This window comes from Sarcophilus harrisii, chromosome 4 (assembly GCF_902635505.1).
Source record: "Sarcophilus harrisii chromosome 4, mSarHar1.11, whole genome shotgun sequence".
NCBI classification, from domain to species: domain Eukaryota; kingdom Metazoa; phylum Chordata; class Mammalia; order Dasyuromorphia; family Dasyuridae; genus Sarcophilus; species Sarcophilus harrisii.
Window position 1 is genome coordinate 311,971,744 of NC_045429.1, and position 14,076 is coordinate 311,985,819.

The 14,076-nt window shown below is 33.4% G+C and overlaps 1 protein-coding gene across 5 annotated transcripts in view; it reads right to left on the reverse strand.

Moving 5' to 3' along the window:
* Positions 1-14,076, reverse strand: part of LOC100932963 (WD repeat-containing protein 49-like) — a 119,128-nt gene that overhangs the window by 41,234 nt on the left and 63,818 nt on the right. For all 5 annotated transcript variants that reach the window (XM_031965700.1, XM_031965699.1, XM_031965698.1 and 2 more), the window contains 2 exons: positions 12,797-12,981; positions 6,693-6,832 (listed from right to left, as the gene is read on the reverse strand). In XM_031965700.1, coding sequence (XP_031821560.1) covers positions 6,693-6,832; positions 12,797-12,981 — 325 coding nt within the window. The remainder of the gene's footprint in view (positions 1-6,692; positions 6,833-12,796; positions 12,982-14,076) is intronic.

Sequence of the window (14,076 nt, forward strand, 5' to 3'; positions counted from 1 at the left end):
CTTGGTGCTTTGACATATCCTGTGCACAAAATATGAATTAGTTTACAATTGTACTCAATGCATTAGACTTTTCCCAGGGGCACACCCTTTATGGAAGAAAATAAATTCATTAATACAAGAAAACCCAGATAATCGGTGTCTACAAAGTTGCTCTGTTCTGTCTTAATATGATATGAACTATTCATTCAGTAATCATCAACAAATATTAATTAACTACATACCATAAATTAAGCATGTACTATATGCTGGGAGAGATTCAAAGTTTTAGCTAAAACTGGTCCTTGTTTTCATTAAACCTACTACCAATGTTAGGGGGCAGAATCTGATATAAATATAGATTAATATAGTTTATCATATTATAAGATAAGGACATTAGAGAATTACAAAACAAAATGCTACACAATGTCCTATGGAAAAAGGTCGTTGACTTGGGTTATTAGATGTCATTTTAGGTGAAGTTTAAATGATTGGTAGAAGTCAAAACTTGAGAACAAAGAATGTGTTCAGGGCACAAAGTAGCCTGGTTGAGCTGAAGTAAAATACCTAGTTGAGGATAATATGAAAGATGGAAAAGACATGGTGATATCAAATTGTTGAAGGCTTTGCTTGAGTATCAAGGGAAAGAATCTGGACTTTATTTAGGAGACAATGGGAAATCCTTAAAGATTTCTGTGTAGAGGAGTGACATTAACAGATCTTGCATTAGAAAGTTTATTTGATGGCAGAATGAAGGCTGGATTACAGGGGACAAAAAAGGAAGGCAGGAAGATATATTTGGAGGCCACTGTAATAGTACTGGAGGACATATACCTAGGTGTTGACATTGGAATAGAGAGCAATGAAGGGTGAAAGATATTTTGTAGGGATGGAATCCATAATACATGGTGACTGGTTATGAGAATTGAACAACATGAAAATGAAAGATAAGACAGTATTACAAGCATAGGACACTAATTAAACAGTAGTACTATTGACAGAAATGGAAAAGGAAGAAGGAAGAACATTTTTAGTGTGAAAGATACTAAACAAAATTTAGTCACATTGAGTTTGAAGAACCAGTGATGTGAAGTACCAGTACCAATGATTTGAAATACTAGTACCATATGATGCAGGAAGAGGTTTTTTTGTGGTTGTTGCTGTTGTTTTTTGTTTTTGCTACATCATTCATTTAACAAACATTGTGGGGAGGGAGGTGTGTGTATATTTTTTTATTTTTATATTCATCTATCTATCTATCTATCTACCTGAATATATGGGTGTGCATGTATAAAGATAAATTAAGAGTTCTTGATCTCAAGAAACATGCTTTAAGTAAAAGATTGGAAGTGTGAGCAATGGACTCAAGAAGCTTATTGTTTGGTTGAAGAGGTAAGGCAATAAATATATAAAAAAGGATAATGAGATGGGATTAGTGTCTCAGGAAAAGTACAAGCACACAATGCTTGGAATAGAAAAGATTAATTCTGGTTAGAGGGAAGGATGAATCAAGGTGGCAAATCAGGGTAGGTGGGATTCATGGAGAAGCTGATTTGCCTTTAGATTGTTTAATGAATAGAACATCCTAGAACATGTGTTTTTTTAGGCAGTTAGAAATGTAGGAATGAAACTTGGAACAGAGTTTAGGGATGATGATACAGATTTGGAAGTGAAAGCTATTTCCAAAAGAGAAACATGAAGTGAGAAGAGAAAACGAGATTAAGGACACCGTTAGGTCTTATAGACATAATAGGGCCAGAAAAAGAATGAGAAAAAGCTATAGGAAAAGAACCAAGAGATGAAATTGTTGTGTAAACCCAGAAGGTGAAGAGATACTACTGTATTGTAATAAGGAATAGGTTTACATAGCCAAATGCTTCAGAGACATAAGGAATTGGAGAAAAGCCATTCTTTAGATTTCATAAACAGAATGTTGCTTTAATGGCCTTTAAGAAGGAATTTTAAAATTGTGAGAGTGGAAACAAGATGGTTCTATTTGAGAGAAGGGACTGACTTTGGTCTCTTTATGTATCTCTAGTACTTAGTACTCAGGCTCTGGCCTGAGCTATATTTGACATTTGATGAATGGTTCCTGATTGATTGACAGGTAGTGAGGAAATACAAGAGTCAGGCAAATACCTACTTTTCAGATAAGTTTAACCATGAGGAGAAAGATGGAGACAACAGAGTGGACCTAAAAAGGTATTTATAAGATTGATTAAAGTGAAATAGGTATGTATATAGGTGAGGAGGAGGGAATGGGGAAAGAACAATAGAAAAAAAATATAAGAATGTGGTAGATAAATTCTATAGTGAGCTCTTAGATAAGGGATTAGATTCAGTGGGATTTAGGGATATATTTGATTGTGGAAAGAGAGGTATAGGTGAATAATTCCGAAAAATTTGAGTTGAGTTGAGGTAGCATATGTGTTTAGTATTAATTTATAGGATTATAAATTTAGAATTGAATTTTTAGAAATCATCTAGTCTAGTTAGTGAGTCTAAAAGTTTTATTTGTTTTTGGTGTAATGGACCTCTTTGGCAATCTGGTGGGGTCTGAGAATCCCTTTTTAACATAACATTTTTTAAAACTTGTAATTGAAGGATGCTAAAATTTCAGTTAGAAGTTAGTGAAAATAAAAATGTGATTTTTCTTCCTCATTTATATTCATAGGTCTCCTGAAATCTATCCATAGATTCCTTACCACAATATCCAGGTTAAGATCCTTTGATCTTATAAAGAATTGGTTTCTGTAGAAATTAAGCAGTATGACCACAGTTACATAGGCAGGTAAGTGGCAGGGCTAAAATTTGATGGCAGAGCTGCCAAATCCTATGTGATCCTGATTGTGACTTCCCAATGTTTGAATTCTTTCTAATCACTTGTGTTATTTTTTCCTTGATCTGATAGTTTTGAAATTTGGCTATAATGTTCTTCGAAATTTTTATTTTGGGATCTACTTCCTGAAGTGATTGGTAGATTTTTAATGTCTATTTTGCCCTCTGGTTCCAGGACATTAAAGCAATTTTCCTTGAAAATCTCTTGATAAGCACAACTTCCTTTTGATTTTGGCTTTTGGGTAGTTCAAGAATTCTGATATTTTCTCTCCTGGACCCATTTCTCAGTCAGTTGTGTTTCCCATGAGGAATTTTATATTTTCTTAAGTTTTTTAAAATTCTTTTACATTTGTTTAATTGATTTTTGAAGTCTCATGGAGTTATTAGTATTAGTCGTTAATTTTTAAGGTGTTTTCCTCAATTAGCTTTGTACTTTCTTTTTTATTTGGCTAAAGAGCTCGAGTCTACTTGGCTTCCCTGTTTCAAGATCTGTCATGAGTTGCTATTTTATGGTTGCCCAGAGGTGAACGTGGAAGAATTACAGTAATTCGCTTTTTATTCTGCTACCTTGGCTCCTAGAAATAGTATCCTAAGACTAAATCTAAGTTTTTTAAGAAACTAAATCTCCTCTTTATTCCTCTGTACCTCTGCATACTTAACTTCTGCCTTAGATTCCTCATCTAGAAAATGAGGATACTAACAGTACCTACCTCACAGGATTGTTGTGAGATAATATTTGTAAAATGTTTGGCACACAGTAGATGCTTAATGGTTGCTTATTCTTTCCCCACCCCTCTACCTCAAAGAGAAAAGAGATAGCCTCCACATCAAAGAAATGAATCTCAGTCTCTCACATGACAGGAAAATATAGTTATCATTATACCAGAAGCATAAGGCTCTGGATTTTAGTGCAAAAGCTATAATTATCATCATGATACCCTCTTTGTTTATACTCATCATGAACATGGCAAGGTAGATAATCAATTCTTCTTTGAAATGAGATTCATTTTCTTTGGATATTTGATGAAACCAAATCACTAATTCCTATGTGCCTATGAATTCCTTATTTGAATCTATAAGGTGAATTTGTAATTTATCCTTCAATTTAGGTGCATTTTTTGTCTAATTTCATTAATTATGAGTTTTTAAATATTGATGTGATTTAGTTTTTATAACAGTATGATGATTTATTGATCCTTAGACAAAGATCTCAAATCTAGAGCACTAAAAATTGTTGTTTATAAGTAAAATTATGAGATTGAGCAACTTTTCCCTCTTTTACATAATTATACCATTCTCACTGAGAAAGCCAAAGTGGTTTACATAAAACTGAGGACTATTTTCTTTCTTTTTCTTTTTTTCATTGGTTGGTTCAGCAAAGGAATTTATTATTTAGGGACCAACCTGAGGTAAATGAGTCCCTCTGCTCTTAGCTGGATTAGTCCAACTCAGTCTGGTGTTGGAGCCATGCTGAAGATCTTTCCAATTTGGCTGATTCAAGGCCAGCTAGGTGGTGCAGTACACAGTGCATCAGGCCTGGAGTCATAAAAATGTGAGTTCACATCTCCTCAGATACTTATTAATTATGTGACCTTGGTCAAGTCATTTAACCCTGTTTGCCTCAGTTTCTTCATCAGTGAAATTAGTTGGAAAAGGAAAAGGCAAAATGGAAAAGGAAATACTAGAATAGTATCTTTGCCGAGAAAAATGTTATAAGGGAGCATAAAGAATTGGACATGATGGAAAACAACTAAACAACATTCTAAAGTAAACATCTCAAAAATAAAGAGAGAGAAAGAAGGGACTCGTGTGTGTGTGTGTGTGTGTGTGTGTATGTGTGTGTGTGTGTGTGTGTGTGTATAAACATTTGTATATGGTTAATCCTGCTGAAATTTATATTCTACCACCAAAGTCCTCAAAAGTCTAGGTTCAGCTCCAGGCCACAATTAAGCTCAGGAAAAGAAATTCATGGATAAACTACAAGTAGAGATAGCTACAAGTAGATTTAAAAGAAATTGTAAGTGGATCTAGCCATAAATATTTTATTTATTTTGAAGATCCATTCCATTGTATCATCAAGTAGCGAGAGATGTTTTAAGTGAATGAAAAAGACAATTTTATTTTAACTCATTCTGTAAATTTGTGACAACCACGGGAGAGTCATATCCAACTAGTGAGACCCTCAGTTCAGAGCTTATCCCTATGACTTTGAAGCCTTTTCTCAACTAAAATTGATTCCATTAAAAGTTATCTATTATTAATGTCTACTCTTCACAGTCGTTATGTGTATGTTGATTGGGAAGAGGCGATGATGATGGTGTCAGTAAAACAGTCAATAGGAATAGGTCTTCAATATATTAGTATCCAACAGTTACCAAAGCAACTCTGGACTCACTACATTATAGAAATAATCTCAGCCTTTATCTGTTGAAATGTAACAAAACAGGGACAGGGGGCACAATGGCTAGAGCACCAGCCCTGAAGTCATGAGGACCTTAACACTTCTTAGCTGTGTGACCCTGGGCAAGTCACTTAACCCCCATTGCCTCCCCCGAGAGAGAGAGAAAGAGAGAGAGAAAGAGAGAGAGAGAGAGAGAGAGAGAGAGAGAGAGAGAGATGTAACAAAACAATAACCAAAGTTCAAAACAGAGAAAATCACTGCTGATGGGCCAAAGTAGCACTGACATTTTTGCATAATAGATAATATACTTTTTGAAATTTACAAAGAGGAGGAATTGGAACAACAGTTCCTACTTGATTGAATCCTGGGAAATTTTGATTAGGCATCATGAGAACTTCCTTAGTTTGCTGGTTATAGGCCATTTTTGCAGCAGCAAGGAGATTCTATGATGCAGGAAGAGGTTTTTTTTTGGTTGTTGTTGCTGCTGTTTTTTGTTTTTGCTTCATCATTCATTTAACAAACATTGTGGGGAGGGAGGTGTGTGTATATTTATTTATTTTTATATTCATCCATCTAACTGCCTGAATATATGGGTGTGCATCTATAAAGATAAATTAACAGAGTTCTTGATCTCAAGAAACATGCTTTAGGTAAAAGATTGGAAGTGTGAGCAATGATCACAAGAAGCTTATTATCTGGTTGAAGAGATAAGGCAATAAATATATAAAAAAGGATAATGAGATGGGATTAGTGTCTCAGGAAAAGTACAAGCACACAATGTTTGGAATAGGTAAGATTAATTCTGGTTAGAGGGAATGATGAATCAAGGTGGCAAATCAGGATAGATGGGATTCATGGAGAAGCTAATTTGTGCCTCAAGTCAAAAAAACCTGAGTTTAACTCTAACCTCAGACACTTAAATTATAAAAGCCACTTAACCCTGTTTACCTTAATCTATTGAAAATGAAATGATATAATAGTATATCAGTGATAAAGTAGTATATCAATATTTTTGCCAAGAAAACTCTGTGAGCAATATTGATACTGTAGTCCATAGGATCATAAAGTCATCCATGAGTAAAGAACTGAACAACAACAAGTATTTTTTATAGATATTTCAGGAAACATATTTTAGGTAAAGGAAGAAGTGAGGAATAGGAAAGGACTAGATATGCTTAGGGAACAACAAGAATTTGGCTGGAATACAGAAGGGCAGCAATGGACTTTGTGGAACCAGAACACATAGTATAACCAGTTAATTAAAAGTAGAATAATATAATTTGAGTGATGGAGGCACCTTTCAGAGAACACCTAATTTTATAGATAATAGCAACTGAGATTCAAAATTATTAGGGAACTTTACATAGTTATGACAGCTCTGAGACTGGAATGCAACTCTCCTTATTAGGTTTCTTCTGTACCATACTTTAACCTCAAAGTCTCTGAGGCTATGAGACAGTCATAACCTGTATCTTACCATATTCCATTCTTTTCCCAAAGATACTCCACCAGTGGAGGGTTCCTGTCTCAGCACTTATGAGAACTGCAGATTTCTTTAGCGAATGATTTATGCAACGGTGCTGTAGAAATAATAGCTTATTCACAGGACCTAATGAACTAAAATGGATAAAATAAAATCTCTGAGGAAAGATGAAAAAAAACTAATTTCTTAACTTTTAATAATTAATTTTTAAAATATTTTTTCAAATAAGTAAGGCTCTCATATTTAAAATGCCTCTTCAGCTATTTTCTCTATCCAAAGAAATCGGATGGTTTTAAATTTTAGCATAAAGAGTAAAGTTAGATAAAATATTATCACTCTCAGTTGTGTTTTATCACTTCAGAGTTTGTGCTATTTTAGATAGAAGATGGATTGAAGTTTACTTTTATGCTGTCTTTGAAAAAATCTAGAAAATCAATTAAAAGTATCATTATAAAGAGAATATTTAACTAATTCGGAAGAAAAGATTTTTAAGAATGTATATAAAGCGATAAATATGCCTATTACAAACCATTAATTCATCAAAGCAATTCCCCAAGTACTTCTGGACAATGCTTAATTATCCATTTATCCATTCCTTGGTGCCTTTGAACTTTCTCAGAGATCTTTCAGCTTAAAAAAACCCTTCATTTGCCACTATCTTGCCCTCAAACTACAGCATTATATCTCTTTGCCCTTTAACATTTAAACTCTGAAGAAAAAATAACATATAGTCTGCCTTCATTGCCTTACCTCTTACTTGTTTCCCAACTCCTTACAATCTAGTTTCCTTCCCAGCTACTTTACTGAAATTGTTCTTTTTAAAGTGACTCATGATTTCTATATTGCTAAATATAATGGACTTTCCCCTTTTCTTATTATTGTTGACCACTGTGCATCATTTAGCACTGCTGACAAATCCTACCTTCTGGATGCTTTTTCTTCCCTGAGTTTTTGCATTACATTGTCATGGTTCTCTTCCTACATGTTAGTAAAACCTTTCTCAGAATCATCATTTATATTTTTTGCAGGATCACCATTTATATTCTGTGTGTGTGTGTGTGTGTGTGTGTGTGTGTGTGTGTGTGTACATCAGGGCTCTTTCCTTGGTCTTCCCTTTTTCTCTCTTTCCATCTTACTCTTGGGGATTTCATCAATTTCCATGTATTCAAATCGGTATCTTTGTGTTTAGATCTACAAAACCACCCTTTATCACATTCCTGAGTTCCAGTCCCATATTTCTAAGTGACCTCTGAGAATCTCTACCAAGATGATCTATAGATATCTTGAACTTAATGTGTTCAAGTTAGAACTCGTTGTTTTCCCCATAAATCTCCTTTTAATTTCTCTACTTTAGTTGAAGATACCACTTTCAATAGTTACCCAAGCTTTTAATATAGGATTCATCTTTACTCTTCATTCCTACTTATCTCATAAATCCAATGATCAAAACTTGTCTTTTTAATCCCCCAGAATTTCTTGCACCCATCTCCTTTTATTCATATCACAACCACCCTTGTCTAAGTCATCATCATCTCTTGCCAGAACTATCACAAGACTTTCTTAACTGGATTCTCTACAGCTTCCTTTTTCCAATTCATCATCTACATTGTCAGAAAAATCAATATTTTTAGAGCACATGTCTGACTAAGTCATGCCCTTATTGAAAAAGTTTCATTGACTTCCGGTTGTTTTACTCAAGGAGATAAAGATCATCATGGGAATTAAAAATGATAATTTTGATTAGATAAGATTAATTTTTTTTTGCACAAATATAATCAATGTAGTCAAAATTGAAAGGAAAGCAAGAAATTGGGGAATAAATAAGAAGCTCCTGATAAAGGCTTGATATTTGAGAAATTAAGCCTATTTAAGAAATTAAGCAAGAAAATGGGGAATAAATAAGAAGCTCCTGATAAAGGCTTAATTTCTCAAATATGTAGAGAACTGAGACAAATTTATAAAATTTATTTAAAAAGCCATTTTCTAATTCATGAATGATCAAAGTATGTGAACAATTTTCAGAAGAAGAAATCAAAGCTATCAACAATAATATGAAAAATATGCTTTAAATCAAAATTGATCATAGAAATGCAAACTGAAACAATTCTTAGCTCCCACCTCACAGCTATCAGATTAACTAATGTGAGAGAAAAGGAAAGTGAGAAATTCTTTAAGTGATGTGGAAAATAGAGACATTAATGAACTATTGATGGAATAGTGAACTGGAGAACAGAAAGCCCAAAGGAATACAAAATTGGTTATATCTTTTGACCCATGTATATCACTACTCTATCTGTATTTCAAAGAAATTAAAGAAAAAAGAAAAGGATACAATTATATTAAAGGTTATTTCATTTTATTTTCCTTCTTCCACTTCAACACTACCTTTGAGAGGTCCAACATTTGGTATAGATATATGTGTGGAAGCATTCAATACATACTTCCACATATCAATTTTTTCCTCTGGAAGTGAATAGTATTTTTCTTCATAAGTTGTTAGTCATTGATTTTAATGTTCATTTACTCAGAATAGATTTGTCACTTGCAGTTATTCTTTGCACAATAAGCTTTGAACAATACTGCATGCAACACATTCTTTTCTGCTCATTTCATACAAGTTTTTTCATGTTTTTCTAAAATCAACCTGATCATCATTTCTTACAGCACCACTTAATTTTTTTTTACTTTTTTTGCAATGTGATTAATGTAGAGATATGTTTTGCATGACTTCACAGGATAATATCATATTACTTGCCTTCTCAATGAGAATGGAAAGGGCTGGAGGAAGGGAGAGAATTGAGAACTCAAAAAAAAGAATGTTAAAATGAAGTATAATTATTTTTAAAAATGAAAAAAATCTAAAAATCCTCTAATTCTACACCAAAAAAAAAAAAATAAATAAAAAAGAACCAGATTTAGAAGTGAATTTTTTATCAAATATCCAATGAATATTTCTAATATTACATAAATAAATTGCAAAAATGGGGAAAGACTCTCCTATGAGTCAAATATGGTCCTGATATGTAAACAAGGAAGTGACAAAATAAGAAATAAAATAAGGATGAATAATATTGCAAAAATATTAAATAAAATATTAACAAAGAATATTAAAAGAACATATTTAAAAAGTTACAAATTAAGACCAGGTTGAAGTTATTTCAGAGATCTTATATTGTACAATATTAAGAAAGCCATAAACATAAAAATCATATAACAAAAACAGTAAGTCACAGAAAAAAGTTTCTGTCAAAATAAAATATCCTTTATATATATATATATATATATGTATGTATAGAATCATTTTACATATGTAGCACAAACATATACACATACCTATTTATGTCTAATGATAACCATTTCTAAGGTGGGAGGGAGAAAAAAAGGAAAAAATCACATGATAATTGGAATAGCAAGTCATGCATTAAAAGTAGACTTGCATTTTCATGTGCAATCATTTTTGATGCTATGTTTTGGAAATGCTTGTTTTATTCAATAAATTAAAAATAAGAAAAATAAAAGGTTTTAGAAACATTAGAGTGATAATTATAGGAAGAAAAATAGAACTTTGATTTAGTTTGCCTAGCAGCTACTTGCCTACAACTCCTTATTTATTATTATTATTATTTTGCTGAGGCAATTGGGGTTAAGTGACTCTTCTAGGGTCACACAGCTAGGAAGTGTTAAGTGTCTGAGGTCAGATTAGAGCTTAAGTCCTCCTGACTTCATGGCTGGTGCTCTATTCACTGCATCACCTGCAGCTCCCTATTTTCATGGACCTTTCTAACTCTGGATTCTTCTTCCTTATTTGAATCTTTGCTACTTAATTGAAGACTTTCTGGACATTTCTAGCTAAGACTTACAAATAGAACTATTCCTGAACATCAACTGGAGAATGGCTGAATGAATTATGGTATATGAATGTTATGGAATATTATTGTTCTGTAAGAAATTACCAACAGGATGATTTCAGAGAGATCTGGAGAGACTTACATGAACTGATGCTAAGTAAAATGAGCAGGATCAGGAGATCATTATATACTTCAACAACAATACTGTATGATGATCAATTCTGATGGATATGGCTCTCTTCAACAATGAGATGAACCAAATCAGTTCCAATAGAGCAGTAATGAATAGAATCAGCTACACCCAGCAAAAGAACTCAGGGAAATGAGTGTGAACCACTACATAGAATTCCCAATCCCTCTATTTTTGTCTGCCTGTATTTTTGATTTCCTTCACAGGTTAATTGTACACTATTTCAGAGTCCGATTCTGCTTGTGCAGCAAAATAACTGTATGGCTATGTATACATATATTGTATTTAACTTGTACTTTAACATATTTAACATGTCTTGGTCTACCTGCCATCTGGGGGTAGAAAGCTTCTTTCTTTCCGGAAGATACTACAGATAGTACTTAACTACTTGCTTGACAAAATTATTTACCAGGTAAGTAACTGTGATAGCTCTTATTTTTGTAGTGGTTTAAATTTTGTAAAGTTCCTTCTTCACAGCATCTCTATGGAATAAGTAGTGCCAGTATTATTATTCCAGCTTTATAAAGGAAGAAATAGACATAGAGAGATTAAGTGGCTTCCATGATCACATAGCTAGTAAGTGTTGAAGCCAATATTTTCTCTGAGGTTTCTGACCTCAAGTATAGAACTCTTGCTACTTTGTCCTGCTAGCTCAGCTCTTTAAAAAGCATGATTACTACTCTTCCATTTTGTTGGTCTATATTGGCAGGTCCCCCAAATCACAAATTGTAGTCATTTTCTCTTATTTCTTTCTGGTTTTTCTTACCTTCTGAACTATTGCCTTCTACTGGATCTCTGCCTCTATTCCCAGGATGATACCACATAGGAGCTGACAGGATGATTGGTAAGTTTTTACCTAGAACTTTAATATCACCAGAAATTCCAACCAAGCTGCTCATTTCCTTTCCAACTAACTCACTGATACGATCCAACTCCAGTCTCTCTTTTCTCCTAGCCCTCATACAGTTATGCTCCATCTCAACTACTTTCCACCTTGTCTTTATGAATTATTTTCCTTTACTAAAATGTAAGGGACCATGGCCTTTTTTTTTTTTTTTTGCCTAGCATAATTATATCTCTCTGATCTTCTCTCTCTCCATTTTCCCCTCTCTCCCCCTTCTCCTTTTCTCCCTCTTCTCTTTCTCTCCCCCTTCTTCTTTCCCTCTCTATCTTTCTTTCTCTCTCACTCTCTCCCCTCCCCCCTGTCAGAGTTTTAGGATGACAAACTATGGGGAAAAAACAACCTCACAGGATATCTCCTCCATTATGAAGATATTTTAAGAAGAACTTAATATGAATCTTTAGTATAAGGCAACATTTTCTGAGATTTATGTAAAAATAAATGACTATGGAAAAGATAATCTATTAATAATAAGGTCTCCATTTCACTGGTCACCAAATACTGCAACTTAGGAAAAAAAACATTTATATAGCTGACCCTATCCTCTTAGATTCCAAAGTGATTTGGATTTGTCCTCAGAAGAGGTGAGTTTGAATTCCACCTTTATCATTTACCTACCAACTATGTGACCCTTGGGTACTTTATCTTTCTGAATTTTAGTTTTCTCATGGATAAAACTAGAAGAATAATTTTTAAGCACCTACCTCATAGAATTCTTGCCATGGAAATGCTTTTAAATTTTAAAGTGCTATTATTATTACTTATCTCACAGAATTAATGTGTCAAATGAAATAACATGAGCAGCAGCTGGATGATCCCACAAATATAGAATACTTGATCTGGAGTTAGGAAGACTTACTTTTAAACTGGCTTTAGACATTGACTAGCTAGCTTTGTGAACCTGGGCAGGTTACTTAACTTCTCTGCCTTAGTTACCTCATCTATATAATGGAAATAATAAAACCTATTCTCCAGGGTTGTTGAAAAGATAAAATGAGAATATTTATAAAGTCCTTTACAAATCTTAAAGCACCATATGCTACCTATTTATTATTATTTTTACTTTATGTAACACATTTGGTAAATAGTAAAACATTAGGTAAATGTTAGTTGTTTTTATTATTCATCCAATTTTTGCCTCTGAAAATAACATCTTTACCTTTCACGTGATACCTTTCTGACATAGTGATGGGGACGCTGAGTTTCCACATTCCACAGAATAATTTCTCCATCAAAACTGGCAGTAGCCAGGAGGTCAAGAGGAGGACAATAATCCACTGCTAAAATATCTTCCTTATGTAGTTGCCCCCCTTTCCAAGACATATCTGCAGGAACATATGAAGTCTAGAGAGAATCAAAGAATTCTATTAATATAAGCTAACTGTAGGACTCACAAGACTGTTGGTGTACCCCCTCTCCAATGTTAACAGCAAAACTTATTCAACAGACCACCTTTGACAACGAGTGAGTGTCCTCTGGGGGTAGAGTGTATCTAACTGCTAGTAATTAGACAAACCAGTGGCATAACTATCAACTTTATTTCCCTTTTGCAATCTAGTGGTTTATTTCTCCCACCTCACCTATTCATTCCTCCCCCTCAGCTGACTCTTGAAATTACTATATTTCTCTCAACATGTTTATGCTGATTATATATTTGTTTTGCCTTCAAAGGACAAGTATGGACCTCTTCACTCTCTATATACTGTGGATAGCTTCTAAATGACTTTGTATTCTGTGGGAACTTGATGAATAAACAGAGCATTTCTCAAAATGTTATCCTACTTCAAAACCTCAGAATTTTTATGCTGTTTTTCATTTATAAAAGGGGTGAAGATTGGATTATCTTAAAAAAACAATAGGTTTGTATGAATTGATATATTGTGAGATGAGCAGAATCAGAAATATTCATAAAATAATATTCTAAAGAAAAGCAACTTGGAATAACTTGAGAACTCTGATCAATAAAATGACCAACCTTGATTCTGTTCAAGATGCAGAAAGAGAGAGACATTTTTGGATATAATCACATAGAATTTTTTTTTTTGGTTTGACTATGCATTTTTTAAACAAAGGGTTTTCTTGTTTTCTGAAGGATAGTAGCAGGAGGGGGGTTGAAAAAATGCTTGCTAATTAAAAATATTGCTCTAAACTATTGAAAAGCTGTGAGGGAATAAGAAATAAATAATAGATTCTGACTTTAGGAAGCTTCAAACTAGTTACAGATTCAACTCATAAGTATGTCATAGTGGTAGTTGCTTAATAAATATTTGTTGATTTCAAGGGATAATGCCACAGAAATAAGGAATATGATACATCATATGAATGGTTCAGACTAGGGATGCTATAGGAGTTTAGAGAGGGGGGTCCATACTATGAATTAGTATTTCCTTCATTTAGGAATGCAGAAATGTAGGAAATATAGGAATAATTATCATTTTG